Source organism: Harpegnathos saltator, unplaced genomic scaffold (assembly GCF_003227715.2).
Source record: "Harpegnathos saltator strain DR-91 unplaced genomic scaffold, Hsal_v8.6 scaffold84, whole genome shotgun sequence".
NCBI classification, from domain to species: Eukaryota; Metazoa; Arthropoda; class Insecta; order Hymenoptera; family Formicidae; genus Harpegnathos; species Harpegnathos saltator.
The window spans coordinates 281,291-306,247 of record NW_020230693.1 but is presented as its reverse complement, the minus strand read 5'-3'; the positions used below and the strand labels follow the sequence as shown (position 1 = coordinate 306,247).

General features: G+C 43.1%; 4 protein-coding genes across 14 annotated transcripts in view; 3 read left to right on the top strand and 1 right to left on the bottom strand.

The window, feature by feature from the left end:
• The first annotated feature begins 69 nt into the window (after nt 1–69).
• On the top strand, nt 70–3,394 carry Non1 (nucleolar GTP-binding protein 1). Its single transcript, XM_025307236.1, has 9 exons — nt 70–117; nt 506–780; nt 854–1,091; nt 1,173–1,415; nt 1,488–1,742; nt 1,854–2,141; nt 2,236–2,514; nt 2,757–2,900; nt 3,123–3,394. Exons 1-9 carry the CDS (start codon nt 70–72, stop codon nt 3,276–3,278), a joined length of 1,926 nt encoding a protein of 641 aa, XP_025163021.1. The 3' UTR covers nt 3,279–3,394.
• An 830-nt stretch (nt 3,395–4,224) lies between these two features.
• LOC105187347 (uncharacterized) lies at nt 4,225–5,087 on the top strand. Of its 2 annotated transcripts, XM_019843258.2 has the most exons (3): nt 4,225–4,571; nt 4,739–4,877; nt 4,975–5,087. In XM_019843258.2, exons 1-3 carry the CDS (start codon nt 4,507–4,509, stop codon nt 5,011–5,013), a joined length of 243 nt encoding a protein of 80 aa, XP_019698817.1. In that variant the 5' UTR covers nt 4,225–4,506; the 3' UTR covers nt 5,014–5,087. The 2 variants fall into 2 exon arrangements, with proteins under 2 accessions (XP_019698817.1, XP_011146401.1); XM_011148099.3 differs by having other exon boundaries at nt 4,739–5,087.
• Nucleotides 5,088–5,365: 278 nt separating this feature from the next.
• Nucleotides 5,366–10,358, bottom strand: LOC105187346 (apoptosis-inducing factor 3). 3 transcript variants are annotated; one of them, XM_011148098.3, is made up of 7 exons: nt 9,957–10,358; nt 7,507–7,799; nt 7,063–7,399; nt 6,597–6,947; nt 6,323–6,522; nt 6,006–6,222; nt 5,366–5,891 (listed from the first exon to the last, which is right to left on the bottom strand). In XM_011148098.3, exons 1-7 carry the CDS (start codon nt 10,039–10,041, stop codon nt 5,632–5,634), a joined length of 1,743 nt encoding a protein of 580 aa, XP_011146400.1. In that variant the 5' UTR covers nt 10,042–10,358; the 3' UTR covers nt 5,366–5,631. The 3 variants fall into 3 exon arrangements, with proteins under 3 accessions (XP_011146400.1, XP_019698837.1, XP_011146399.1); XM_019843278.1 differs by lacking the exon at nt 9,957–10,358 and adding an exon at nt 9,215–9,411; XM_011148097.3 differs by lacking the exon at nt 9,957–10,358 and adding an exon at nt 8,221–8,881.
• Nucleotides 10,359–14,155: 3,797 nt separating this feature from the next.
• LOC105187359 (Down syndrome cell adhesion molecule-like protein Dscam2) overlaps nt 14,156–24,957 on the top strand; it is a 91,679-nt gene continuing 80,877 nt past the window's right edge. For 5 of the 8 annotated variants that reach the window (XM_025307233.1, XM_025307232.1, XM_025307230.1 and 2 more), the window contains exons 1-2: nt 14,157–14,238; nt 14,398–14,684. In XM_025307233.1, the coding sequence (XP_025163018.1) occupies nt 14,543–14,684 (142 nt within the window). In that variant the 5' untranslated portion in view covers nt 14,157–14,238; nt 14,398–14,542. Of the gene's footprint in view, nt 14,239–14,397; nt 14,685–24,957 lie in introns of all 8 variants that reach the window. The other 3 variants (XR_003114271.1, XR_003114269.1, XR_003114270.1) reach the window with 1 other exon arrangement.

The following is a 24,957-nucleotide window of genomic DNA, read 5'->3' as shown; positions in this document are numbered from 1 at the left end:
TATGGAATAATAATTATATGTTATAGTAATTTCGCATCGACAAGCTATAAAAACTCTGAATGATTCACAATGGCACTATATAATTTTAAGAAAATTACGGTTGTTCCAACCGCAAAGGTTAGTTGCAATACTTCTACTTAGAATTTAATCAGAAAGAAGGACTAATTATAAGTGTAAAGAAAGGATTAATAGGAGCCGTTATTGAAATTGGTGCGCAAGATAGAAATAATCTATTATTAATAAGTCCAAAATATATTAATACAAGAAATGAGTAGTGATCGGCCTTGAGCATCGTCTACCACATGGTTACAAGAGTATAATGGATAATTTTTTGAAATTTTTTCGGAATATAATCAGCAAATAATTTTATATACATTAATGTTTATTCTTCTTCCTGATTAAAATTTTAAACTAATTTTTTATATGACAACTTTATACAGGATTAGGAAACAACTTAATCCCTTTCTTTACAAGCCTGAATCTTAATAGTGTTTTATTCTTGCAGGATTTTATTGATATAATCTTATCAAAGACACAACGTAAAACACCAACAGTTATTCACAGACATTATAAGATCACAAGAATACGTGCATTTTACACACGGAAAGTAAAGTTTACTCAACAAAACTTTCATGATAAATTGTCTCATATAATACAAGAATTTCCCAAGTTGGATGATGTTCATCCATTTTATGCTGACTTGATGAATGTATTGTATGATAAAGATCATTATAAGTTGGCTCTTGGACAAATAAATACTGCCAGACATTTAATTGATAAGTAAGAAAATTATAGTTTATAACTAACATATAATATATAATTTTGTTCTACAATATTTATTTTCTAATTATAGTGTAGCTAAAGATTATGTTCGACTGCTGAAGTATGGAGACTCTCTATATCGATGCAAACAATTAAAAAAAGCTGCATTGGGTCGTATGGCCACTATTATGAAGAGACAAGCAGCCAACTTGACATACTTGGAACAAGTTCGTCAGCATTTATCTAGATTGCCAAGTATAGACCCCTATACACGTACAATAATTATATGCGGATTCCCAAATGTTGGCAAAAGCAGTTTTATTAATAAAGTAAATATTATATGTATATACAATAGCTATGATCATATTTATATAAATGGTATTTTATATTATATTTATATGATATTTTAGATTACTCGGGCTGATGTGGAAGTACAACCGTATGCCTTCACAACAAAATCTTTGTATGTAGGGCATACTGATTACAAATATTTGAGGTGGCAGGTGATAGATACACCTGGAATATTAGACCATCCATTAGAAGAGAGAAATGTTATAGAAATGCAAGCGGTAACAGCTCTTGCTCACTTACGAGCTGCTGTGTTGTATTTCTATGATTTGTCAGAACAATGTGGTTATTCTCTAGAAGAACAGGTAATGGTGCAATATGTTACAACATGCAAGTTACATGTACATAGTATTCTACTAATTTTTTTGATTATATAGGTCAAGTTATTTGAGTCCATAAAGCCTTTGTTCACAAATAAACCTCTAATAATTGTCATGAATAAAATGGATATCATACGTTTGGAAGAATTATCTCTAGAAAAGAGGAATATTTTGAAACCACTTGAAAATGACAAGAATATTCCAGTATTGGAAATGAGCACCATCACAGATTTTGGTGTGATGGAAGTAAAGACAGAGGCTTGTGAACAGCTTTTAGCCTATAGAGTCGATCAAAAGATCAAGACTAAAAAGGTAGTTTATCCAAAGATCACTTGTTTTAATTCATATAAAATAACCTCAATAACCTAAATAAAGATAAGATATTGATATGTATTTGTTACATGTGACATATAATGATCACAGGTAGATGGACTCTTAAATAGATTACATGTCGCTCAACCAATGAAGAGAGACGACAAAGTTCGCGCTCCATGTATACCAGAAAGTGTACTGGAGAAGAGGCGAGCTATTGCAGAAAAAGCCCAAAGAAAACGCAAGCTGGAAAGAGAAATTGAAGAAGAGATGGGAGATGATTATATTCTGGACCTAAAGAAAAATTATGACATCGAAGGCGATCAAAAGTATGACATTATTCCAGAAATATGGGAAGGTCATAATATCGCGGATTACATTGATCCAGAAATTTTCGAGGTTAATATCCATTCTATCTTTTGGAATTGCATGATACTGTATTATGTACAATACTGTACAATATGTTTTCCTATTGCTATGCTATCGTTTTCAGAAATTGAATCAACTAGAAAAAGAAGAGCAGTTGAGAGAAGAGGCCGGGATGTATGATTATAAGATACCTGAACTGACGGAGACAATGCGCGAGATCCAACAGCTTGCGAGACAAATTCGGGAGAAAAAGGCAATTATGAAAGATGAGGCACGCATATTGAAAGCCTCCACGAAGCCTGTGATGCCACGTACAGCCGCATCCAAGGTTCGCGACCGGTCAGTTTCCAAGCTCAAAGATCAGATGGAGGAGTTGGGCGTGGACATAGAAGACACTGAAAACGTAAGTATAAACAAGTCAGGTACCTTTTTTAAAGTAAAGATATAAAATCAAGAAAGAGTACTATTAAGAAAAGAGCTTTTAATAATACTGTATTTCATGATTCTCTTGATTATGATATGTTAAAAATGAAATATATTATTTTATTTAAATTTCATTTGCATACATCGTCTTTATATGGTATTTATCACCGATATTGTACTAAATATCATCTTAATTGTACTAATTGTATTAATTGTTGCTAGGCACATTTCAAACGAACGAGAGTACGGTCTAGGTCGGTCTCGACAACTGCTAGGAAACGCATGCGTTTCGAATCAGCATCACAATCGCGCGCCCGTAGTAGCTCGAAACCAGCACGAGATGAGATGGGTGTTAAAGATCAGGCGGTAAGTTGCAGAATGTATATTTTAAAAACTCAGTGTATTAGGAATATAAAACATAGGTGTCTGAGATCGAGAGGAAATTAATATTCAAATTAAAAAAAAATTGTTTATATAAATAAGCTAAATTAAGTTGAACAAATGCTATACTGGATCCTTTGAAGCATTCCCATATTTTTTAAGAAATAATTGGCAACGTAACGATATTTTTATTGACGTTCCTTGCAGATGAAATCGAAATTAACAAAGATTGGGCAAAAAGCACAGAAGAAGAAGATCGCTAAAAAAGGTCTTAAGGGTGAAGGCGACCGATTCATCGGCACGAAGATGCCGAAACATCTATTTTCAGGCAAAAGAAAACTTGGCAAAACCAACAGAAGATAAATTTTCTTTTGCTTACTATAAAATGTATAAGATATATTGGATGTATTATAATGTTCTCATTGTACTGTCAGTTTTATTATATATTTATGGTGTGTCATTTTATCATTTGATATTTTTCTGTTGTATATATTGCCTCCTCCGAAATTTCATCATTTTGTACTGTATTGTTCACTATATTTCTAGTTTCTAATAAATATATAAAAATCTTATGTAAATATGCAATATAATTATATAGAGGGAATAAATAGCTAAGTATGTGAGTGTTAAACACACACACACACACAATTTCTATTTAATATTTATATTCTTTATTATGGAAGTGTGGAAGAGAGATCGAGTGAATGTATGTAAAATTGGCTGCGTTCAGAAAACACAACGGTTGAGTAATTCGTCAACATTATTGGTCTGAATGTAAGGATCTAACAGTAAGGACCAATAGTTACTAAGCGCTCAGTGAGCGCTTTGTTTTCTGAACACAACCATTTATTATATACTTAATATTTAAGTTAAAAGGGCAATTTACCGACTATAAATTTTTTAGTTTCCGCATGATTTGCTATTCGTAGTACCTCATCTGCTTTTTATCTTTGATCTGTTCTTTTTCGAAGAACTTCTGAACTAATGCAATAAGTTGGCATGAAATAGGTATATTTTCTCTCATTCTAATTTATTGCAATAATATGCAGTAGTTAAAAAATTCTTCAGAAAAGAATAGTTAATAAGACAAAGACAGGGCGATTAGTCATTCATCCTTTTCTTGTTTGCTATCTTTGTGTAAAAACAAAATGAACGAGAAACGTGCGCCTTTTGCCGTCTATCAGGACGGATATACTTTTTCAGGGGTCGCGTCGAAAAATATATCCCCTGGAATCCAGCCGAATAGCCGTTCTCAAGTTTTTCTCTGATGCTATCTTAATATTGGAATCGTCGCGCATGCGTGTTTACCTTGTCCACTTTTTTACCATTGGGTGCATCACGACACTCAAAGGTTGAGCAACTGTTGAATAATTCGTCAACGTTATTGGTCTGAATGTAAGGATCTAACAGTAAAGACCAATAGTCACTAATCGCTCACTGAGCGGTTTTCTTATACTCATATAATAACGTTAACCTAAAAATTGTGTCATTTGGAAATAGTGCAATCTATATAATTATACGATAATACAAAAAGCAGTATATATTTAGTAGTTAATTATTCACATATAAACAATACAGCATTTGATACATAATGCGTCTTGGATCAGCTCTATTAGCCGCTTTGTACCATAATAAAATTCCTTATAGATTCAGAGGGTGAGTACCTAATTTTATTTAACAAACGAATACTCTTATATATATCATTCAACAGAAATCATTTTCATGAGTTACTTTCATCATTATTATATATTATATTTTTCCTTGCATTATGTAAACTATATTATGTATGTATATATAAATTTTTGCATTATACACATTCACAGGAAATACCGTATTGTCAAAAAACCAACTATGCATGATTTGCTTAAGATGAAACAAGATTTTGAAAGAGAAGAGTTAAACATGTTGATTCTGCGACATCCCTACCTTACAATTGAACAGTCGTATAATCACAGATCTGCAGTATGTAATACATCATCATTTTGGGATAACATATGGGAATTAAAAAAACAGAAATTTTCTAAGCAGATTACTTATACTGAGCGTCTTTCCCATTTAGGATATGGAGAAAAATGGGATTAATACAAATGTTTTTTAAATATGTAAATAAAAATCTATCTCATGTATGATTTTAGCTGTCTTTAAATTAATATCTGAATTAAATTGATATTCAATTAAAAAATGTCTATTTTTTGTGACAAAATACCATATAAGTTGATATAAAAGAACCATTAAATATATTATATAAGTATCTTGAATCTTCATAGAAAATAAAGATACAGGAATCTTGTTTTTTTGCAGCATTAATACTCTAAAATTGAGGTCGAACATAAAAAATAATACAAATTTTTATGAATATAAGTATATGAGAATAAAGTATTAATGCATCATAATTTTTGTGTTATAAATAAAAAGTGATTTATTATATATTTTATTATATACATCACGCACAAAAATTAAAAAGTTATTTTTCTTAACTACAAACATTAAAGACTTCAAATGGTGAAAAAAGCTTTTTACCATCTTATAAACATTTTTTTTCTAATTATAACTTGTTGTATTTGATCCTAAAAGACAAAAAAATAATATATCGACAAGGAATAGATTATGTAAGTTTATCCAAAGAGATGCATATTGTATATGTACAAATTAAAAATAGGTTTAATACTGGTGCAATATTGCTCAAAAATGCAAATTGTTATTTTTGTAAAGCAATTCAGGGCTCTACTAAAATGCTATCCTTGAATCGTGTTAATGCATCCTTTGGTTTATTTCTCATCCAGCCAAATGGATCTGCATTAATTTCTTCTTCTGTTAATAGCTTCCCTTCGTAAAGCAAATTTGCAAAATCTGACACGACAGGATCAGCATTAACACTGCTCATTGCTATCACTTTACAATCTTTAAGATGATAAGCAAAGAATTCTAAATTATCTAATGAGCCATGAATCTTTATGGTAGTTGGCTTCCCATAGCCTAAAAATAAAGCAAGTAAAATTAAGCTGTTGATGTTTTATGCAATTCACGATTATAATGCATCTGGAAATATTTCTTTTATAAGACATATATAAAGAAACATGAAAGTTTTACCTGTGTATCGATAATTTTTGCCTAACAAATTTGTCCAGAAATATGGTATACTTTTTAGTGGAGTTTCTTTGCCACATATATTGAGAGCTGCGATTTTACCATGATAATGGGCCAAAGAATAATGACCTATTGCAGCTAATATGTTGTCACATCCATATATTGGTGCATAAGCTATATCACCTCCAGCATATACGTTTTCTATGTTCGTTCTCAGATACTACATTAAATAAATGTCCAATTTAAACAATACAAAATAAAAAAGAATTTAAGAAGTTTGCAGTTAAAAAATACAAAAAAAGGGGAAACAGAAGTTATACCTTGTTTACCAATACAGTGCCATCGTCATTCATCTGAATACATGATTCCTTCAACCAGTCTGTGTAAAAGGTGGTTCCTATTCCAATGATAGCTATGTCTGCTGGTAAAATCTGACCATCTGTCAATTCTACCTTAGCCAAAACATCTCCTCCCTCCTTCGGAATAAACTGCTTAATTGTATTTTTGATAAATTTCACGCCTAAAAAAATTCATTATTATTACCAAATCAATTTTCATAATGTCATATGAAATACATTTTGTAACCGTTAATACCTTTTGCTTCGTGCTCCTTTTTGATTCTATTACCAATGTCCGCACCAAATATTGTTCTCAGAGGCGCGGTACTGGACCCTATCACTGTGACGGATGCGCATTTCCCGACACAAGAAGCTGCTGCTTCCATTCCAATGAAACCCATCCCTAATATAATTACATGTTTATCCGCGGAAAGTAACAAATGTATGGCGTGCGAATCAGTGTAATCTCGCATGACAAAAATATTTTTCAAGTCGCTGCCAGACTGATCTGTCATTCTCGGCTTACCGCCTGTACAGGTAAATAAGTAATCATACTTCAAGTCCTCATTGTTACTTAGTTTAATAAGATTTTGGGATGTATCTAGGCCTGCAATAACATAAAAACAATAATAATGATAATATAATGATTAACATAATTACAACGACAATAAATTTAGAGAGAGGATTAATGTAATCTAAATAATCTGTGTCATCTTTTTTACCTATAGCTTCTACGCCAAGTTTTGTCTCGATTCTCTGGTCGTTGTAGAATGCAGATGGCCGTAATGCTGCTTTTTGGACATCGAAATCGAATACTTTCGATACTTTAATTCGATCATATGGTACGACTTTCTCTTTGCACACCATAATGATTCGTCCCGTAAAACCTTCCTGTCGTAGAGTCTCTGCACAGACTGCACCTGCCGGTCCTCCGCCGACTATCACGGCTGTTTTCTTATTTTGAGGATCGCGTGCGACCATTTCTTTCATACGTTTGTTAATTTCTAAATCTGTACGTTTGGCTCTCACACGGACCTGACCAGCTTCATCTACACAAACCTGTTGAAATGCATAAGAATAATGAGATAAAAATAAACTGAAGGAATTGATAATGAAATAAGATAGTGAGGAAAGAGAATCACAATTTATAAATTGAATTCAGATACCTTGTAGCATGGTAAGGAGTCCAATCCTGGATAGTCTTCGATATCACCTGTTTTGATATTGAAACACGCACCATGCCATGGACATCTTATTCGTCCATTCCCTAATGCACCAGTATTTAATAACGCTCCATAATGTGTACATTTGGTACCAATGGCATGTAATTCTCCTTTTTGTTTTACCAACAAAATCTTTCCACCTTCATCTCCAAGCGGTAGTAATTTCATTTCATTTTCGTTGATATCCTCCTGCTTGCACACCACACCTTCCACATAATCATGTTTCTCAGAGGCACCTAATATAAATAAGAAAAAGTTAATAATACATCATATTAGTTTATACATACATCATATTACAGATGCTGCAGTAAGTGACATACAAGTGCAACAACATGGTAATTTATTATATTTTTGAAAGATACTCTTCTACTTTACTGACTTTACTTGACATGACTGAAAAAATCTTTTTTACCAATTGTTAAACATTAAATTCTGTAATTTTCAATTACAATTTATATATATGATAGTATATATATATATATATTCTTAAGTATATTCTTAAGTATACGAAACATAAAAATACACAAATATGTATGAAACTTTGTTACTTTCTATAAAATGACTTAATATCTAATATCAAATTATTTTCTGTTCTTTGCAGCAACTTGCAAACAATGAGAAGAAACAAGTATGCGGCGAGCGTGAGAAAAATATTACCTTTGATTAAGCGTGTCACAGAATATCTCCATATTAAAGCTAAAATTCTCGTGAACAATGTATACAGCGCACGACCCGCATTAATTATATAACGTAACATATTATAAAATATATTTCATACAAGGAAGTTCGCGGAGAAATGGAAATTCCGAGTTGTCATATATCTTATTTGCAAACTGAAACTTGTTGCATTTTTCGGAGTTATCAGCAATTTAATGGATGAACGATTTCCCGATCATTTCGCCGTAAACTTCCTCAAGATATTCCGTATATATTATCTGTCTCATAAGCAACGCTTTACGCAATTTGCTGCTGAAGTTGTATGACACATCTGCGCAACTCGTGCGCACGTGGAACTTCATGATGGGACATCAATATCCACACACATACCACAACACAGTACACATTGTATCCTGCACAGAGAATTCCTCACTCATTTTGAGGTATCCTCAAAATGGTCTCCACGAGGATGGCACGTGCAACAATGTACCAGAAACAATGACCAAATAATTAAATGTCTCTTTTGCATTTCTTTGTGTTTAGATCGTTTCCATGTGATGGTTGGTGACACGTGTGTCGTGATTTTTGGTATACATGTTCAATATCGACAATAAACGAATAAAAGTGGGTTATATAAATAAAAAAGTAGATCTTATGAATAAACGATGAAAGAGCAAAGGCACAATCTATATTTAGCATTTATTGTCAATACGAAGTATCTGTATTTCATATTTCAGGATATCTGTAGATTAACCAAAAAAAAAATTGCATCCCTAGGGTTGTAACACACAATTGATGCGTAAGTTTTTGTTTAAGCCTTCCCACGGAATTTACTATAACCTTCCTCTATTTCAGACACTGACAAGCACCAGCGAATGCTCAAAACAACGTTACGACACTTTCCTAATGATTATTCGTCCCGATTGTAGAAAGCGTGCGTCCTGTGTGCTTCTCACTTTTCTCACACACGCTCGTAAATGTTGCAAAGGCCTACCATGGAAAACGCAAGACAACGGAGTGTCCATCAAGGTGACCCAGCTCCTGCGAAGTGTCCTGACACGCAGCATCGACTGTCGCGAGACAAGGCAGCTCAAAGTTATCATCGCCAATCGATGCCGTCGCGTGTCCTCGAGCTGAATGCCTCGACGGACTTATTTCTCACGGACTATCGTTGTTAGATCCTGCGTTTTTCTATCGCCAATCAAATGACGTTTGAGCGTATAAATTATGCTGTCTGACCAGTTTTTCAAGGATACGGGAAATTTAATGTCAACGGGAAAAGAAAACGTCAAATTGGTGACGTGCATGAATTTTAACAGATATTTTCGGAGGAGCAGTACGTCGTTGCTATAGTTGAGGAAGCAAAAATCGCAATACGTCGTTTCTCACCGAGTTTCGCGACGCATCCTGCTGTACAAAAGATTGCTTTTTTTCAGTAATTCCCAAGGGACGCATCTCTCTGTTGGATACCGGATACGACCTGAAGTTCGTTGAGACAAAAGCCGCGGTGTTTTTCTTTCACAGAAACGTGTGCACTTTCGAAGCGCACACACGTGTCGTTACAATTAATAGCGCTCACTAACCAAAAGCGGACGAAACTTTTCGCTACAACGTTTGCGATACAAATTTGTCCATCTCCTCTAAGTAGAAGATCGGAGAGAACAGAGTTTCACCGATTGTCGCGACAGTTTCCCCAGCTCCATCCACGATTCGTCCCCGTCCCACGGGATACGCACCTGTTGCGGCGGATTCGACTTGAATAATGTTGACGTTCCTCCTGGAGCCGGTAGGTAACATGCCCTTGCAATTACTCGCGCCCATATTGTGGCGGACGATTCCGACAAACGGATTTAGCGGGTCGAACACGAAGAATGCGCGTGTTGTGCGCTTATGGCATCTACGGACCGACTGCGATCATCTGTCGTCCCGTCTTAGGCGATATACTTTGAATCACGCTCGCGATCTGCGCGAGTAAGACAGCCGACCTTGAGGTATTTGCCGTGGTGTGTTTGAATCCCCGGCGAAACTTTCACGCGTCGTCGATCGATATGCGTTCGTGCGTATACGGACCGCGGTGCCTCGCTTCGACGAAATTGAATGAGGAGCGCGGGATTTCCTCGACGATTAAAAAGTAGCTGGCGACAAGGTTTGAGAATTATGCGAGATCTAGAATTACAGTGCCAGCACTACGAGCGTGATAAGATGTCGTGACTCATTCTCTCGCGGCACGCTCAGAGAGAAGAGAGAGAGAGAGAGAAAGAGAGAGAGAGAGAGAGGAGTATGTCTTGCGTGACGAGAATCTTGTATCGAGAACTTGAAATCTCAACTCTCAGTATAAATATGTGCCGATAACATTTCTTGATAAAAGTCACTCCGAGAGCCGAGTGCTACTTATCATGCGTTTGTTTTTATCAAATTTTTTCTAAAATTATCAAAAAATTTTGGAGATTTGAGGAATTTATTTAGCGATATGGCTGTGTGTAATTTTGAACGGTATTGCGGAAAGAATATAAGACCGTGGATTATTTTTACGTATCGTTATCAGTGAATTGAGCGCGTTATCGTGAGAGTTCCTCGAATGGATGTCAATTTGGAAGATAAGTGAAAATTAATCAGTCTTCGGAAGATACCGATACGAGATACCATCAAGGTCGGCGATCTTACGAAAATTTGGGCAATTTAAATAAAATCACCGTGCACTGACGCCCTCTGAAAAAATATGCGCGACAAAAGACAGGAACCGGGAAGGGGTGTGGACGGTAACGAAGAGAGTACATAGGTAAGCGGTTTTGTCGGTTATGATAGTGCTCTGTATTACCGTCAGGTCCGGTATACAGTTATAAAATTGACCGTTAGCAGCACCCTTGTACCCCGTCTTTCCTTACGCGCCAAATGGGCTGTAATGGCGGCAAGGGCTTTTACATGTTGCAGTTAGTGAAGATCAATTAGCATCCAGCGAGAGGAAGAACGATAAATTATGCTTCGGAAACGCAAGACAATCAAGTAAACTACTTTCACTACATATTTATGTATCAATTTAAATATATTACTCGTACAATGTAGCACTTTACGTTGGATCGAGGTGGTGTTCGGAGGAAGAGAAAGAGAGAGAAAGATAGGGAGAGAAAGAGAAAAAGAGAGAGAGAGAGAGAGAGAGAGAGAGAGAGAGAGAGAGAGAGGCCACATTCGAGAGAAATTGTGTAATTTCAAAGACCACTTGGACACTTAAATTTGTTAGGACAGTTAATGGAACTGTGTATGTGTGTGTATGTAAGTACCTCTCTCTGTCTCAGAATGTTCTATGAGATAAAAATCTGCGAGATAAGAGATAAAACTAATGGAGTTTCAAGCGCGCTTTTCCATTTGGTTATGAGTTCCTTCCCTAGTCGCCATCTTAATCGTAAGTTAGATCGGAATAATAATCGTACTTTTCAACGTTCCTCTTACATTTCTCCTCTCGGAAGTCACAAATATGCCCGTTGTCTGCAATGCAAACAACATACTTCTCCATTGATTTTATTAACACGATTGAGTTCGGTTTAATGTGGTTGAACGAATATAGAATGCAGACACGAGAATATTTATACGTCTGATCCTATTTGGAACTTTCGTAACAACAATTGAAAACGATCACTTCGGAGCGTTGCTTATTTTCGATTTAGTCCTCTCGATCGATACTACTCGTTTTTTTTTTCTTTGATACTGTTACAATGTCCGTAAATTTTGATATCTCGGTGCTGTACGCGACGATAATTCATACGTTCATTCGCGATCATAAAAACGCGCTGATAGCCGCAATATTCACATCCCCGTCGACACGCGGCATCGAGAATCGAACTCCTCGCAATTACGCCGATTTCAATTGCGCCGGCTTCGAGTCACGAGTGCTCATTCGTTCGTTCGCGCGCGTGCAGATTTCTTGCGCGACCGCCCTGGCAAAAGACAATTGCATTCTCCTTATTCGGACCAGTCTCGATACGCGACTCGTTCCCTCTCGGAGGCCGGCGGAGCTGATAACACAGTCGTCGATCGTGTGACACGACGGCAAAAAAACGAGCGCAAACCGCGAGGCTCGGAGCGAACGATTTAAATTAGTAACCGTCGGAGTCTTCAAAAGAAATTCGGCCCAACGACGCATAAAAAACAGAACAGCGCGACCAGCACGGCGCGAAGGGGTATAGTAAGGGTAAACGGCTACGTGCGCTGCACGGCTATTTAATTTGTGCCGGCGGCGGTGGCTGCGCGGCGCGGCGGGGGCAGCGGGGCGGCGGTGGTTGAGGCAACGGCTAGGGGGAGGGGTGGTGGCGTAAGGTTACGCGGGTCTCTCGCTCTTTGAGGTCGGTGGTTGATGGCGGTTGGTTGCCTCGCTCCGCGCCGGCTGGTGATGTGGGCTGGTGTTACGCACTGAAGGCTACCGTGGAACGTAGCCCCCGAACCGGGCGGTATATAGCGTGGGGCGAGGGGGTTGGCGGAGCTGAGAGGGGGGAGCATGGAGGAAGTACGGAGGGTGAGATCAGTGGAAAGGGACAGTAAGGTAAGGTCCATGTTCCGCGGTGATGGTAGTCTCGCGTGCGGGACGGCTTAAACCGAACGCGCCGGCTCTACATTACATCGCGTCTCTCTTTGGCTATTCTTTCAGCCGGAGATACACGTCTTTCGTGCGTGCTTCGCGCATGTTCACGTGACGTTACTCGGTAATGCCGCTCGGGCACTCGCGAGACCTAATCTTATTCGTAATTTTTCTTTCCGGGAGTAGTAAGTAATCTCCCTGTCTTTCTCCCTCTCTCTCTCTCTCTCTCTCTCTCTCTCTCTCTCCCTCTCTCTCTCTCTCTCTCTCTCTCTCTCTCTCTCTCTCTCTCTTTCTCCATCTTTTTCTCTCTCGCGGTGAAGTACGATGAGTTATGCAGGAGATAATTTTTTCTCTGGACGAGAGGCCACGATTATTATTTTAAGAAGGAACGGTTATTTTGGAGACATTCGCGTTTCACCGAGGCCTTTATGCTCAATTTTTTAATGTGACGTGAGAAATAAAGTCGCAGTAAAGACGATTTTAAAATACTGAGCGAAAACGCCTAGCTACGCTCTCACTGAACGCTTAAATCCTGTCGATACAATGAAGAGTGGAATTTGTTATAGACATTGACGTTACTCGGTTAAATATCGGGTGATTATAAGTTTGTTATTTATACCTTTTCTTTTAGGGAACAAGGATTTGATTTTTTAATATAATATGGTAAATCGAAAAACGAGTTTCCTTCCTTCCGGTGTATCATGTTATTCTAGTTATTCGGTTACTTGAAGGAAAAACTTGTTCCTCCCTGTGGGTTTTGTTATTACCTTGTATTAAAATATCGTAACATTTGCAAGAGACGCGTGATTTGTGGGTAAACACAAGGTCGCTCGGTCAGCCAGCAGCAGGCGCACGCCGTAGAGTCCTCTCGGAGCAACAGATTTCTCATAAAGTCTAGCGCAAAAGTCACATGAAGCAAATAAATCTTTCTCAGTTGAAACTTATATATCGAGGGAACAAAACGCGCACGGAGCGACGGAGGAAAGGATTCGCGTGTAATTTATCGCGGCTAGACAGACGCACGCGCGCAATGTCTCGCCTCGAAACTCGCCCCTACGCCCCAGCCGCCTCCCCGTCGATACCTCTGCGACGACGATCTCCGACTTCATATTTCATTTCTATCGAATAACCGGCGAAATTGCAGTGTGATACGGGCATTAGGGTACGTACAATTTCTCCCGTATCCGTGTCTTCGTCAGTATGCGTCGTCGTATCGTACTCGGACGAGTACTCGCGGGCGTAGCGAAGGGGATGCCGGTGCGCGCCGAGGGTGGCCGGTCGGCACCGAATATCGTCGAGCGCGTCCGAGGACGGTCGAGTCGCGAGTGTCGGAGGTCTACCGCGGGAACTTAACGCGCAGCTCGAAGGACCCGGTTTAGTCTATCTGCAAGCGCTCGACGCGGTGGGTGCTGAGGGGTTGCGCTCGAGGCAGGGTTGCGTGCGTGGTTGTACGTCGTCTCGCTCCATCCCCCGTCTTCCCCGCCCACCCACCCACACACACACACACCTGCATATGTACCTGCACACATACCTGCACACGCGCACATACTTCTGCCACGTCCGACTAGTCCGACTTTGCACTCACCTATGTTTATATTGATACACAGCCGGAAGCCGGACAGGTGAATCAACTCACCCTCGCGATGAAGCGGGAGTGGTAGATCCTTCTCATCCTCGCCGTATACCTCTACCCTCCTGCTCGCTCTCACGTATTCTTCCCCGAGGAACCCGACGACGACGGCACCGCCGAGGATGAACGCAAAGTCGCGGAAGAGAGAGTTCGCCAGCGATCGGCCATACGCGAACCAGTCGGCCCACGTGGATCGTGGTCTCGTGTTCTCGTCGCTGGCACCGTTCACACTCGTCCTCGTCCTCGTCCTCGTCCTCGTCTGCGGTAAGTCTCATTTAATTAACCCTAATCGCTGCACCGCTGTGTATTACCGAGTTGCGGATTCACCGTCGAACATCGCTCTTTTGCCGATAATATTAACCGCGACGCTGCGGTACCGTTCGCTCGTAAAGCGACGAGAGATGTTTTGCGTCTGACTCTGGCAGGGAGATTGGCTGTTCCTTCGCTTCCTCTCTCTCTCTCTCTCTCTCTCTCTCTCTCTCTCTCTCTCTCTCTCTCTTTCTCGCTAAGAGCTAGGGAAGGATGTATGGTTTTTTTTACTGGTCTACTTCTACGAAATAACGGGTTCACCTCGACTTTTTTTGGAGATTTAGGGAAAGAGCAGGACGAGACCAATCGTGTTGCCTTTGCAAGCTATGTATACAGATCGTTGATTTATTGCGTTTCAAAAATATTTTGCAGCGTTACGGTGTTTTATTACTGCGTTAATGAACTAATGGAATATACATAAAGTTTCATATATTCATTATGCGTACAGTTCATTACGGTGTCACACATGGAGCAGAAGCATCGTTTTGATGTTTAGCAAAACGGTGTATCGTATAACGGTGTATCGAATTATCGAGATGCGCGAATATTCAGTAAATTTTGCGATGTACGCTTTCAGTTGCGCTTTTAATAAGACACTTGGCGCAGCAATATCATGCATTTTCGAGTTGCCTCGAGCAATATCTAGCTTTGTAACGTTTCGGTTTTGCGAAGCGCACGCGAAAAGTCACACACCGGAAACAGAGCCGTTTCATTTAAAACAAAATTCATATTTCTACTTTGTTGCTACTGTGTTACCGTACTTCGTAACGCGGCAACAATCACCCATTTGCGCGTTTTTTTCCTCTCTCTCTCTCTCTCTCTCTCTCTCTCTCCCTCTCTCTCTCTCCCCCTCTCCCTGTCCCCTCCTCCTCCATGGAAACTTTGATACGTGTTAACTTACCGTCGGATAGAGTTTCACAAAACATACAGAGATCGATGCACCGCAACGCGATGCACTCGCGAAATTAAATTTTGCGGAAATATCTTGTTGTACGAAGGTAGATATTGATCTTACGGAGCGGAAGATAGCCGCCGGCCGGTACGTACATTTAACGTATACGATCGCGTAAACCGAGCCGCGGCCGAGCCGTTTAACAAAGTGGAAAGGACAATTGTTCGCGCGAGGATAATCGTGCGATGCGCAGCGTAACGCGAGAATCACGGATATCTGCGGGTCATCTGCAGATTGGGCGCGAAGCACCGCGGCGAAAACTATTTCCGCCATTTCCTGTCGCCATTGAAACTCAATGTTGCCGAGATTGCAAAGCCAGAATATCGAGTGTCTTATTACACGCTTCATTGATCGCGAAATTCGCTCGTAACAATGTCAACGCGCGAGGAAACGCTGCGAGGCGCGTGTACGGCGGATCTATTTTTGTGTGTTTGCACATCGACTTGATAGATAAAAACGTCTCGTCACTTCGTCGCATCGTTAATTTCGCGCTCCTTATTGCTAATAAGTATTATACGCGAAACGACGTAGCTGACGAATTAACCGCGTTTTCCAATGACGCCGATTGGCTTGTCTTCACTGTGGCGTAAGAGTAATTTACCATCGATCCGATTAGGAAGCAAGTTAGCCGGTGCGGAGCCAGAGTAAAGAGCACTCCTGAAATGCGTCAGCCCATCAGGAGTGTCTAACGCCGCTAATCGGTCAAGTGCTTTTAGTCATAGAGTAATAATTGGCTGGGGGCCGAATAATTAGTTGTGTTAGCGCGGATATCGTGAGCGTCCGATCGATTACGAGCGTATCATCGTTATCGCGAGAAAATATTACCGATGTCGACCTCGTTGTCGGCTGTTGGTTGTCTAATGTTTTGTCAATGACAATTTTTCAAACAAACATAGAGAGAGAGAGAGAGAGAGAGAGAGAGAGAGAGAGAGAGAGAGAGAGAGAGAAGAAGGAGGGGGGAAATTTTATTACATTTTGGTGGAAAAGAGGAACTATCGAACGCAAAGCATATCATATTTTGCACAGCGCAGCGCACTACATGAGAAAATTTATGTGTGCTGTATTATATACGTTTATATCGTAATGCATATATTGTATCATATGTGCGCGTACATACGCTCCTTTTTGAATTACACTCGTTTTATCCGCTCGAGTTATACACCGAGTTATACCGTTTTTTTTTAGAAATCTTTTGTTCAGCGATCAGTTTCTACCAAACAGTTTACAAATTACGTGTGCGTTTGTTAATGAAAACGCAGTCTCCTCTGATCGAGCGAGAGATCCTGAGAGATATCATTACGATGAAAATTCATAACGCGTTATTTACGATAACGACAGAACAGAGATAAAGATACGGCACCCGATGGAAAAGGTTGATGGGACGCGGGATGGGGGAAGTGGCGAGGAATACAAAAGAATCTCACAGCCCGGATTACGTCCCATCCAAACAGGCCGGCCTTTTCTGATTCGCCTCCGTTCTGTTCCCCGGGTTTATCCTTATCGGGTGCACAGTGTTGCATAAATCAAAGTGTTTATTCAGTAGCCACGTAGAGTCAGACGGCGAGCGTGCGAAGTGGGAGGGGCTTACTGTAGCGTAAGCGCGACGCTAATAATTTGCGACCAGGGTGCCTGTTCGTGCCGTGCTCGAGAAATATCACGGAGGAGCGCACCCTTTCCGTTTTGCCGTCTTTTCGCGGGATATCTGGACTCGGCGCGGCTCAGATGGTAGTTGTTTATCTTTTTAAAGTCAAGCCCGGGGATGGCCAGTTTATCCGAAATTATCCGACGTTGCCTCGGGAGCGAATAATAGGATTTCGATGTTTGGGAAATCTCCTCGAAAATGGCCGCCTCGTTACGGGCGGATAGGTGGCTTCAGCGCGAACTATATCAAAGTGATATACCACAAAAGCTCTTTTTGAAGAGGATTCCCGGCGAAGTTTAATCCGCCGATGCCGTGAATAAGCTCGAGAGCCGCGTTTAGTTTCTTGACGAAACTTTTACGTAACGTACATTAAATTAGCTTCCGCGCGGATAAGATTATGAGCTATATCGACGAAAGGCGGCGCGTTCTCCCTGGTCCCACCCTACCTCACTCCCCATTCAACCGCATCCAGTCTTCTTTGTACCCTTGTCGTGGACGAGAACGATAATTCGACACAATGTTTAATTACGCCGCGTAATTAATGGTGTACGTACCGGAGCGTAGTCCGAACGTCCGTTCGTCCATTCAACCGCTGAGTAATCCTTCGGACTACAATGGATCTACGACACGGAATGCGCCAAACCGTCGCTTACACGGGTCAATTTATCGCCACCCACAAGGACAAGGCGCGTCTTCCGAGTCGTGGGTGCCGTAAACGCCCACATAAATGGGCGCGATGATTTTAAATCTGTGCGCCGTGTTTCGTGGTGAAGGGTCGGGGTGAAACACCAAAAGACAGGGAGAGGGAGACAGGGAGAGAGAGAGAGAGAGAGAGAGAGAGAGAGAGAGAGAGGAGGAGAATTTTGTCGTCGTCAATGTTTGCCGGGCATGAGCGGAATTTGATTAACCTACGGGTATGAAGCGCACCGTCCTATCGTCGGTTATCGCGCCTTGCTTAATTATTGTGTCATCAATCACATCACCAAATAGTTGGCCAAGGGGAAGACGATGCGATGGATTCCCGATATAGCGTAGCAAAAATCGTAGGTGATTGATTCCGATAATTATCAGTGGCGCGTGCATTATACAAACGCAAGCAACATCACAAAATCCGTAACCTCGCTGTCGCTGGACATCGAAAATTAATATTTGTGTACGCTGTGTAACTGGCAATTTGGGCTTCACCATTGTTTTATCTTAGCTGACAAAAAGCAGAAAGAATCTCGATAACCCGATCTGGAGAGAGCTATAGCTCGCAGGAGAGAGAGAGAGAGAGAGAGAGAGAGAGAGAGAGAGAGAGAGAGAGAGGGAGGGACAAAAGCGGCGAATAATCATCTTGACGGATGATTTCGATCGATCGCGCAAGTCGGACGATTTAAAGAACGCGAAACGTCGCGTATCACGCCGGATTGGACGGTAGTGGATAGTCACTGCGCGTGGTCGGCCGTTCCATTTCTCTCGCTATTAATCGGAAAAGTGTACAAAGACTCGTGCACATGGCCGCCTGTTGAATTTGCCTCGGTATAACTGTCGATACGCGCTGCGTGCCGCGGAATTGAAAATAACGCTATTGGAACGACGGTATCTAATCGGAAAGCAATTATGAGCCGTTGAGGTTAAGCCGGGCTACGTCGTAACCGGTCACCGTAGTCATTGTGGCTGTTATAGCCGACGTCATTTCTCCGCGGTGGCTTCGATATCACAATTTAAACTAAACTCGATTCGACAAAATAGAACGCGCCGGCGGCGATGAGTATCTTCTTCACTATGGCGGCTGGTTTAATTAAATTTTAGGTTCAGTAAACTTTTTAGCTTCAATCGCGCCGTATGTCGTCGCGCTTTCTTTTCCATTTGATTTTGTATCCTCGCATTTCCATGGAAAACATACGCATCTACGTACATTAACAAATTTATTCGGCGATCGCTTCAAGCGCCGGTCTCTATATTCTCATACGCGATGTCGCAACAGTACAAGATAATTAGGTAGAAGCATATCAACTCTGTTTAGGTAATTATCAAACATCTCGTTGGGAGAATGCATGTTGTATCTCGCAGTCGATAAATTGCAAATTGTCCCTTCTCCCTCTCTCTCCCTTTCTCTCTTTTCCTCTCTCTCTCTCTCTCTCTCTCTCTCTCTCTCTCTCTCTCTCTCTCTCAACCTCCTTACGCTCAGTTTCGCGTTTCTCTTGAAAAATTGCACGAAGATGAAAACGGAGGAAGAAATGAGAGCATGGAAAATGAAGGCAAAGAGAAGAAAAGGAAAAGAGAAAGGGGAGCGTAGACACGGAGTCATAGTTCCCATGATATAGATACCGTTCCATCATTTCTTTTTCTCGCTGATGCTGCCGGTAGAACTGTCATCGGCAGTATCTAGTTTAGGGATAGCGCAGCCTGCGGGGACCCGCGGAGCCCGGAATAAAGACGCAGTAGATAGAGAGTAGATAAAGGAAGGTGAGCGACGGGTGGCAAGGAGTGGGAGGAGAGGAGGGGGGGAGAGGGGAGGGGAGAGACGGTGTAAGCGAAGAGAGAAGAAGAAGGAGCGGCGAACTTGGAGGAGCTTGCAAACGCTCGTCAACTTCGGGTCACTGCCGTCATACCACCACAATACAACCCTATCAGCCGCGGCTGAAACCACCCTGCCTCAGCCTCGCCGTTTCATTCTTCCGCATCCACCGTCCCTCCCCCGCCCCGTCGCCGCCACCGCGTCTAACCCTGCCATTCTCTTTCTCGTGCAGCTCTCTCGCGTCCGCACGCCACCCTGCCGCACCATCGCGACTTCGCCGCTGCTCGTTTCAGCGCTCGTTTCCACCAGAACCTCTCGTTTCTCCGTCTTTTCGCCGGTGCGCCGCGGCCTATAACGAGTGTACCCCATCCAAGGCGTTATGCTCCTTTCTTTCCTTCGCGACTCGTTCTCACTCTCGCTCACTCGCTCTCTCTCTCTCTCTCTCTCTCTCTCTCTCTCTCTCTGTGTGTGTGTGTGTCTCTCTCTTTCCTCCCGTCCCTTCATTTCTCCGCGCGCCTTTATTTCTCGTCTCCGGCGTCCTTCTTCCCGCCGGCTGATCCTCTCTGCTGCCTCCCTGCTCTCTTCTCCGTCATTTCCACTCGCCGTCTCTCCGCATCATGGGAATAAATGAGAAGCACACGTCAAAGCAAGAGAGAGAGAGAGAGAGAGAGAGAGAGAGAGAGAGAGAAAGCAAGAGAGAGAGAGAGAGAAGGAAAAGAGAAGTCTTTTTTGTTGTAAGCGCGAGCGCGGTTCGTCGAGTTTTTCCTGGGCTAGACGGCGTCTTGCGGCGCGGACGTCTTCGTAGATGGTTTTATCCCGTTCGCGTTTCCTCGACTAGGATCGTCGAGTCGTTTGGCGACTCGGTCGAGATTAAACGCTTCGTTTCCGCGGAATGTCGATTCTCAGAATGATTCTTTAAGGATTTAGAGTTCACCGTCGTTATTCGCCTCCGGCATTAACTTTTGGTTTGAACGGATAAAATTTATAAAGGATCGTAGATAGTTGATTTGCGGCGAAATCGATAACTCTGCGTCTCGACGCACCTCGCGATACTAATCTCCCTCTCTCTCTCTCTCTCTCTCTCTCTCTCTCTCTCTCTCTGTTTCTCTTTTTTATTTTCCGAGCAGATGATTAAAGAGGCTGCGTTCGAAACGTGTTTCGTTTATCTGTGCTGTGTTTGGTTCTGCATTTTCTGCAAGCAAGCAGAATTTTCGGACATTCCTGCTGAATCGTTCTCCGGTATGAGCGGCGTCGTCTCGGAGCATTCAATTCCCTACGTGACTGCTGTGCATATCGCGCACTTCTGACGCGTGTCCTTCCAGTAGTTTGAGTCGATGATGTAGTCAGATCATACATCCTCGACGAAACTTTGCATAACAGTTCCCCGTGAAATAGTCGCAGTCCCCGTTAATCCGCAGTAATATGACAATCAAATTCAACGTATGCAGAGTGCTTGTGATATAACGACGCTGCAATCGATCGCTACAAATGAGAGTTTATCGAGAGAAATAATTCGAATCTCTTTCATCGACGAGCGATGTATGTTTTTATGGTCGATTACAGATGCGCGGCTCCTCATTAAAAATACTCATTTGATAAGTAGTAATTTTTTAAATAATGCAAAAAGATTAATTTCTCCAATATCTCATCACATACTTGCGTGTGTTTTGATGGTTAAATGAAAATCTACACAATAAAGCACCTCTGTGACGTAACAGCGTAAAGCAGAAAATATACAAAGTTCTTTTGCGGGCCATTCAGGGATTGATAAAACAAACTCGAAACTCTATTAATTGAGAATTGTATGTCCACCGAGCGGCGAAGGTTACAGAAAAGCACAGAAGGAGAGAGAGAGAAAGAGAGAGAGAGAGAGCGCGCAACGTGCGCGCTCGAGTGTGCGCGCGCATTGCGAACGTTGCGTAAATAAATTCCAGTTTGAACGGCTTAACGTGTATCGCGGCGCGGTACGTCTGCAGCTTTGTTAAAAGACGTTGCGCCCGAGGGAATACCCTGAACGAGGGAACGGAATGACGAGGAGGAAATAAGAAAGACCCCGGGTGGGTAGCGGCAGCGACGGTAGTAACACCGGCAGTAATAAAACGTGACGGAAAGATGGCGAACAATAACGACGCTGCAGGTAGCGCTGGATATCTGCCAACTGAAATTTCGCGAGCTAAACGAAATATAGGATGGGGGAAGCGAACGGGGCAGATCGAAGGGTATAACGCGAATCGTCGGTATTAAGGCCGATGGCTTTACGTACGTAAGTACGAGATCTCCGCCTGAGCCACGACTTCTCTCGGTTCGGCATTCCTCGAGGTAATCGAACGGAAAGAGGCAAAAATTGAAGGGCACTCGGCGCTACGTGCAATGGTTCAGGGTAAGAAATAAGGAGATAAGGGAGAAAGGAAGAGAGAGGAAGGAAGGAAGGAAGCGAGAGAGAGAGAGAGAGAGAGAAAAAGACGGGAAAAAGGTACAGTCGGATGATACAAAGCACACACGTCAATCGAAGGTAGATGCGGTGTACCGCGAAATACAGGACGGGAAGGGGGGGAGGGACGCCGGAAAATTATGCACGTGCGCGACGGGTGTCGTCGAGCGTAAGATTGATTATTCGCGGCCGTTAACAATTTAAAACAAGCCGACGACGGCGACGACATTGACGCGTGGAAAGACGGCGGGAAAAAGGCGAAAGGCGGCGTAGTGAGGGACGAGAAACGGATAGCACGGACGTAGCACAGCCGGGCGTAACGAAAGGACGGAGAACAATAAGGTCGGTGGTGTGCGCGGGATGTCTGCCAAGTAAAACTCAGCAGAGTACGAAGAATAGAGAACACCGAAGACCGCCCAGCGCACACCCAGGCTGCCACTGCCACCGCCGCCGTCGCTGCTGCTGCTGCTGCTGCTGCCGCTGCCGCCGTCGCCGTCGCCGCCGCCGCCGTTGCCGCCCGATATCCACCGCGTCAGCCCCTTAATCTCTGGCGGTGTGATAACGTCGACGCAGCATTTTGCATGCTAGACTGCTGCCGCATCCATTCTCGTTTCCCCCGACAGCGCCTATTCGGCTCGCCTCTCGCGCGCGCGTTTCCAAACGCGTGCTCCGGCATCAGCTCCGGCTGCAGCTCCGCCACCGTCGCACCGTCGCCGTAATCTACTACTACCTGCTCAAGCTAGAGTCTGGCTTGGCTTTATTGCCTGTGTTGGCGGCTTCCGACTCCTCGCCAAAGTACGATGTCGCGCTAGGCGAAGCTATTGCGGGCGTCTCACGTCGCCCCCTCTAGTCGATAACTGAACTTTCCTTCCTCGACGTCCTCCAACCATTCGCTCGTGAAACCGGGAGATGGTTGTACGTTTGACGCGTGGATAGTTAACACCGAGCCGCACGTACGAAGAATAATTACACGGCCGTTAAAGGAGCCGCGGCGGTGTCCGCGTGCGCGCGCGCGCGCGCGCGCGCGGAGAACGCGAGGGACGCGTTAAGAGTATCGTGTTTACGACCGTTCTGGTGCGCTCCGGTCCTCCTAGAGGCGGCGCCGCCTTCTACGGACATGGTGCATCTCGCAGGTAGAAACGATGATCGTAAAACGGGCTACTTCAATCAGTAAATTACGCCGTTGTAAGTAGTTGGTTCGTGGAGAAAGTTCGTTGCGGGAACGTTGCGGATTCTCCGTTGCGCGGTAATAAAAGCGGGGCGGGCAGGGGGAAAAATGAACGGCAGACCCGGAGAAGACGTGAAATTAATTAAGAGCTCGCACTTTTTCGCCATTGTTCCCAAGTACCATAACTTCTCCGACGTAATATCCACCATTATTGTCTCACCGCCAGAGCGCTTCGAGTCAAGCGAGTCGGTCAATTTTCGATATCGCGCAATTTCCGCCGAGATTCCTTACGTCATCACGACGTCATCCGGGTCTGTATCTCACGGGCGCGCCGAGCGAGTCGTCGGGTAATGAAGTAAAATTCAAGAATTGCCGGTTCCGGCGGGGCTGGCGGCGGCGGCGGTAGAAACGGTGTTAACGGGCTGCGGATGTCGGTGGTGTGAGGTTCCATAGTCACGCATTAGGAGGTCGCTCTCTGTTCCGTGGCCCCTCTAGGCTCGTACGTTTCAATTTGTCCCCGGCCTCTGATGTAACCGCGCGGTCTCATTAGTCGAGGGGGTGAAGGAACGGATAGTCCGTCTCTGTTCCACCCTCACGATTCCGTCCCGTTCAGCTGCGCGCGCGCCTCCACCGCTCTCTCCCTGCGCTCTTGTCCGCCGGCCCCTCGCTCCGTCTCCTCTCTCTCTCTCTCTTTCGCCCTCTCACAATCAACCTTACTGCTGCACCACTATTCCCGACCTAACTACCTCTTCGCTACGACCACACCATCGGCAACGTCACCACTACCACCGCCGAGACCGCGTCCGCCCGGGTATTGGTCTACCCTTCACGCCGGTGTAAGGTACGGACAAACAATTACTTGTTCCACCCTCGTAATTGGTATGCCAGGAAAGAAGCTTCTATCCACCTGTCGGCTGCCACGTAAGACTCCTCGAGAAACTTTAGTCACTACCCACTATCCACGGGACGCGGAGAAAGCTCCGAGGGAGCTTTCAGGGAATCGAAATTGCGTCCTGCCGAACGAACTCTTGGCCGCTTCCCCGCCACCTCCCCCCTCATCGCCCTTTACGTTTTTACGTCTCACTCTTGGATTTTTCCTTATTTTTCCCATGTTTTTTCCTTCTCCTCCTCGTCCTATTTTCTCTTCTTTCCTTTTCTCTCTCCGGTCGTAACTCCTTACGTCAATCGGTGTCTCCAGCGACAGCGAAACAACAGCAGGAGGGGCAGGAGCGAGGGGGCAGTATTTGGCGATGTTTTCGTAAACGTTACGTGGCCGGTGGTATGTTTGGGCCGGTAGTATACGCGGTGGGAGTAGTGTAGAGCGCGAGCGATAATGGTCCGTCTGAAATATATGCCACGCATCATTCGCGAATAATCAGCGTTGCGTGGCGGCGTGGAGGACAATGGCAGTGATTATAATCATGTAGATCGTAATTGCGCCTGGCGATAACCGTTCCCGGCGATTTATTGGCGTTCCTTATACAAGCGCATTCGCGATACGCACGCACGCACGCACGCACGCGAAATTCGGG

What these genes read in the sequence shown, in the direction of transcription:
- Non1 (XM_025307236.1), top strand. Translation starts at nt 70, where the DNA reads ATGGCACTATATAATTTTAAGAAAATTACGGTTGTTCCAACCGCAAAG. An exon ending in CGGTTGTTCCAACCGCAAAG is followed by an intron (nt 118 to 505) that starts GTTAGTTGCAAT and finishes TTATTCTTGCAG; the next exon opens with GATTTTATTGATATAATCTT. An exon ending in AAAGCAGTTTTATTAATAAA is followed by an intron (nt 1,092 to 1,172) that starts GTAAATATTATA and finishes ATGATATTTTAG; the next exon opens with ATTACTCGGGCTGATGTGGA.
- LOC105187347 (XM_011148099.3), top strand. Translation starts at nt 4,507, where the DNA reads ATGCGTCTTGGATCAGCTCTATTAGCCGCTTTGTACCATAATAAAATT. An exon ending in ATTCCTTATAGATTCAGAGG is followed by an intron (nt 4,572 to 4,738) that starts GTGAGTACCTAA and finishes ACACATTCACAG; the next exon opens with GAAATACCGTATTGTCAAAA.
- LOC105187346 (XM_019843278.1), bottom strand. Translation starts at nt 9,323, where the DNA reads ATGATAACTTTGAGCTGCCTTGTCTCGCGACAGTCGATGCTGCGTGTC. An exon ending in GTTGTCTTGCGTTTTCCATG is followed by an intron (nt 7,800 to 9,214) that starts GTAGGCCTTTGC and finishes TATTTATATTAG; the next exon opens with GTGCCTCTGAGAAACATGAT. An exon ending in GCACTGTATTGGTAAACAAG is followed by an intron (nt 6,223 to 6,322) that starts GTATAACTTCTG and finishes TATTTAATGTAG; the next exon opens with TATCTGAGAACGAACATAGA.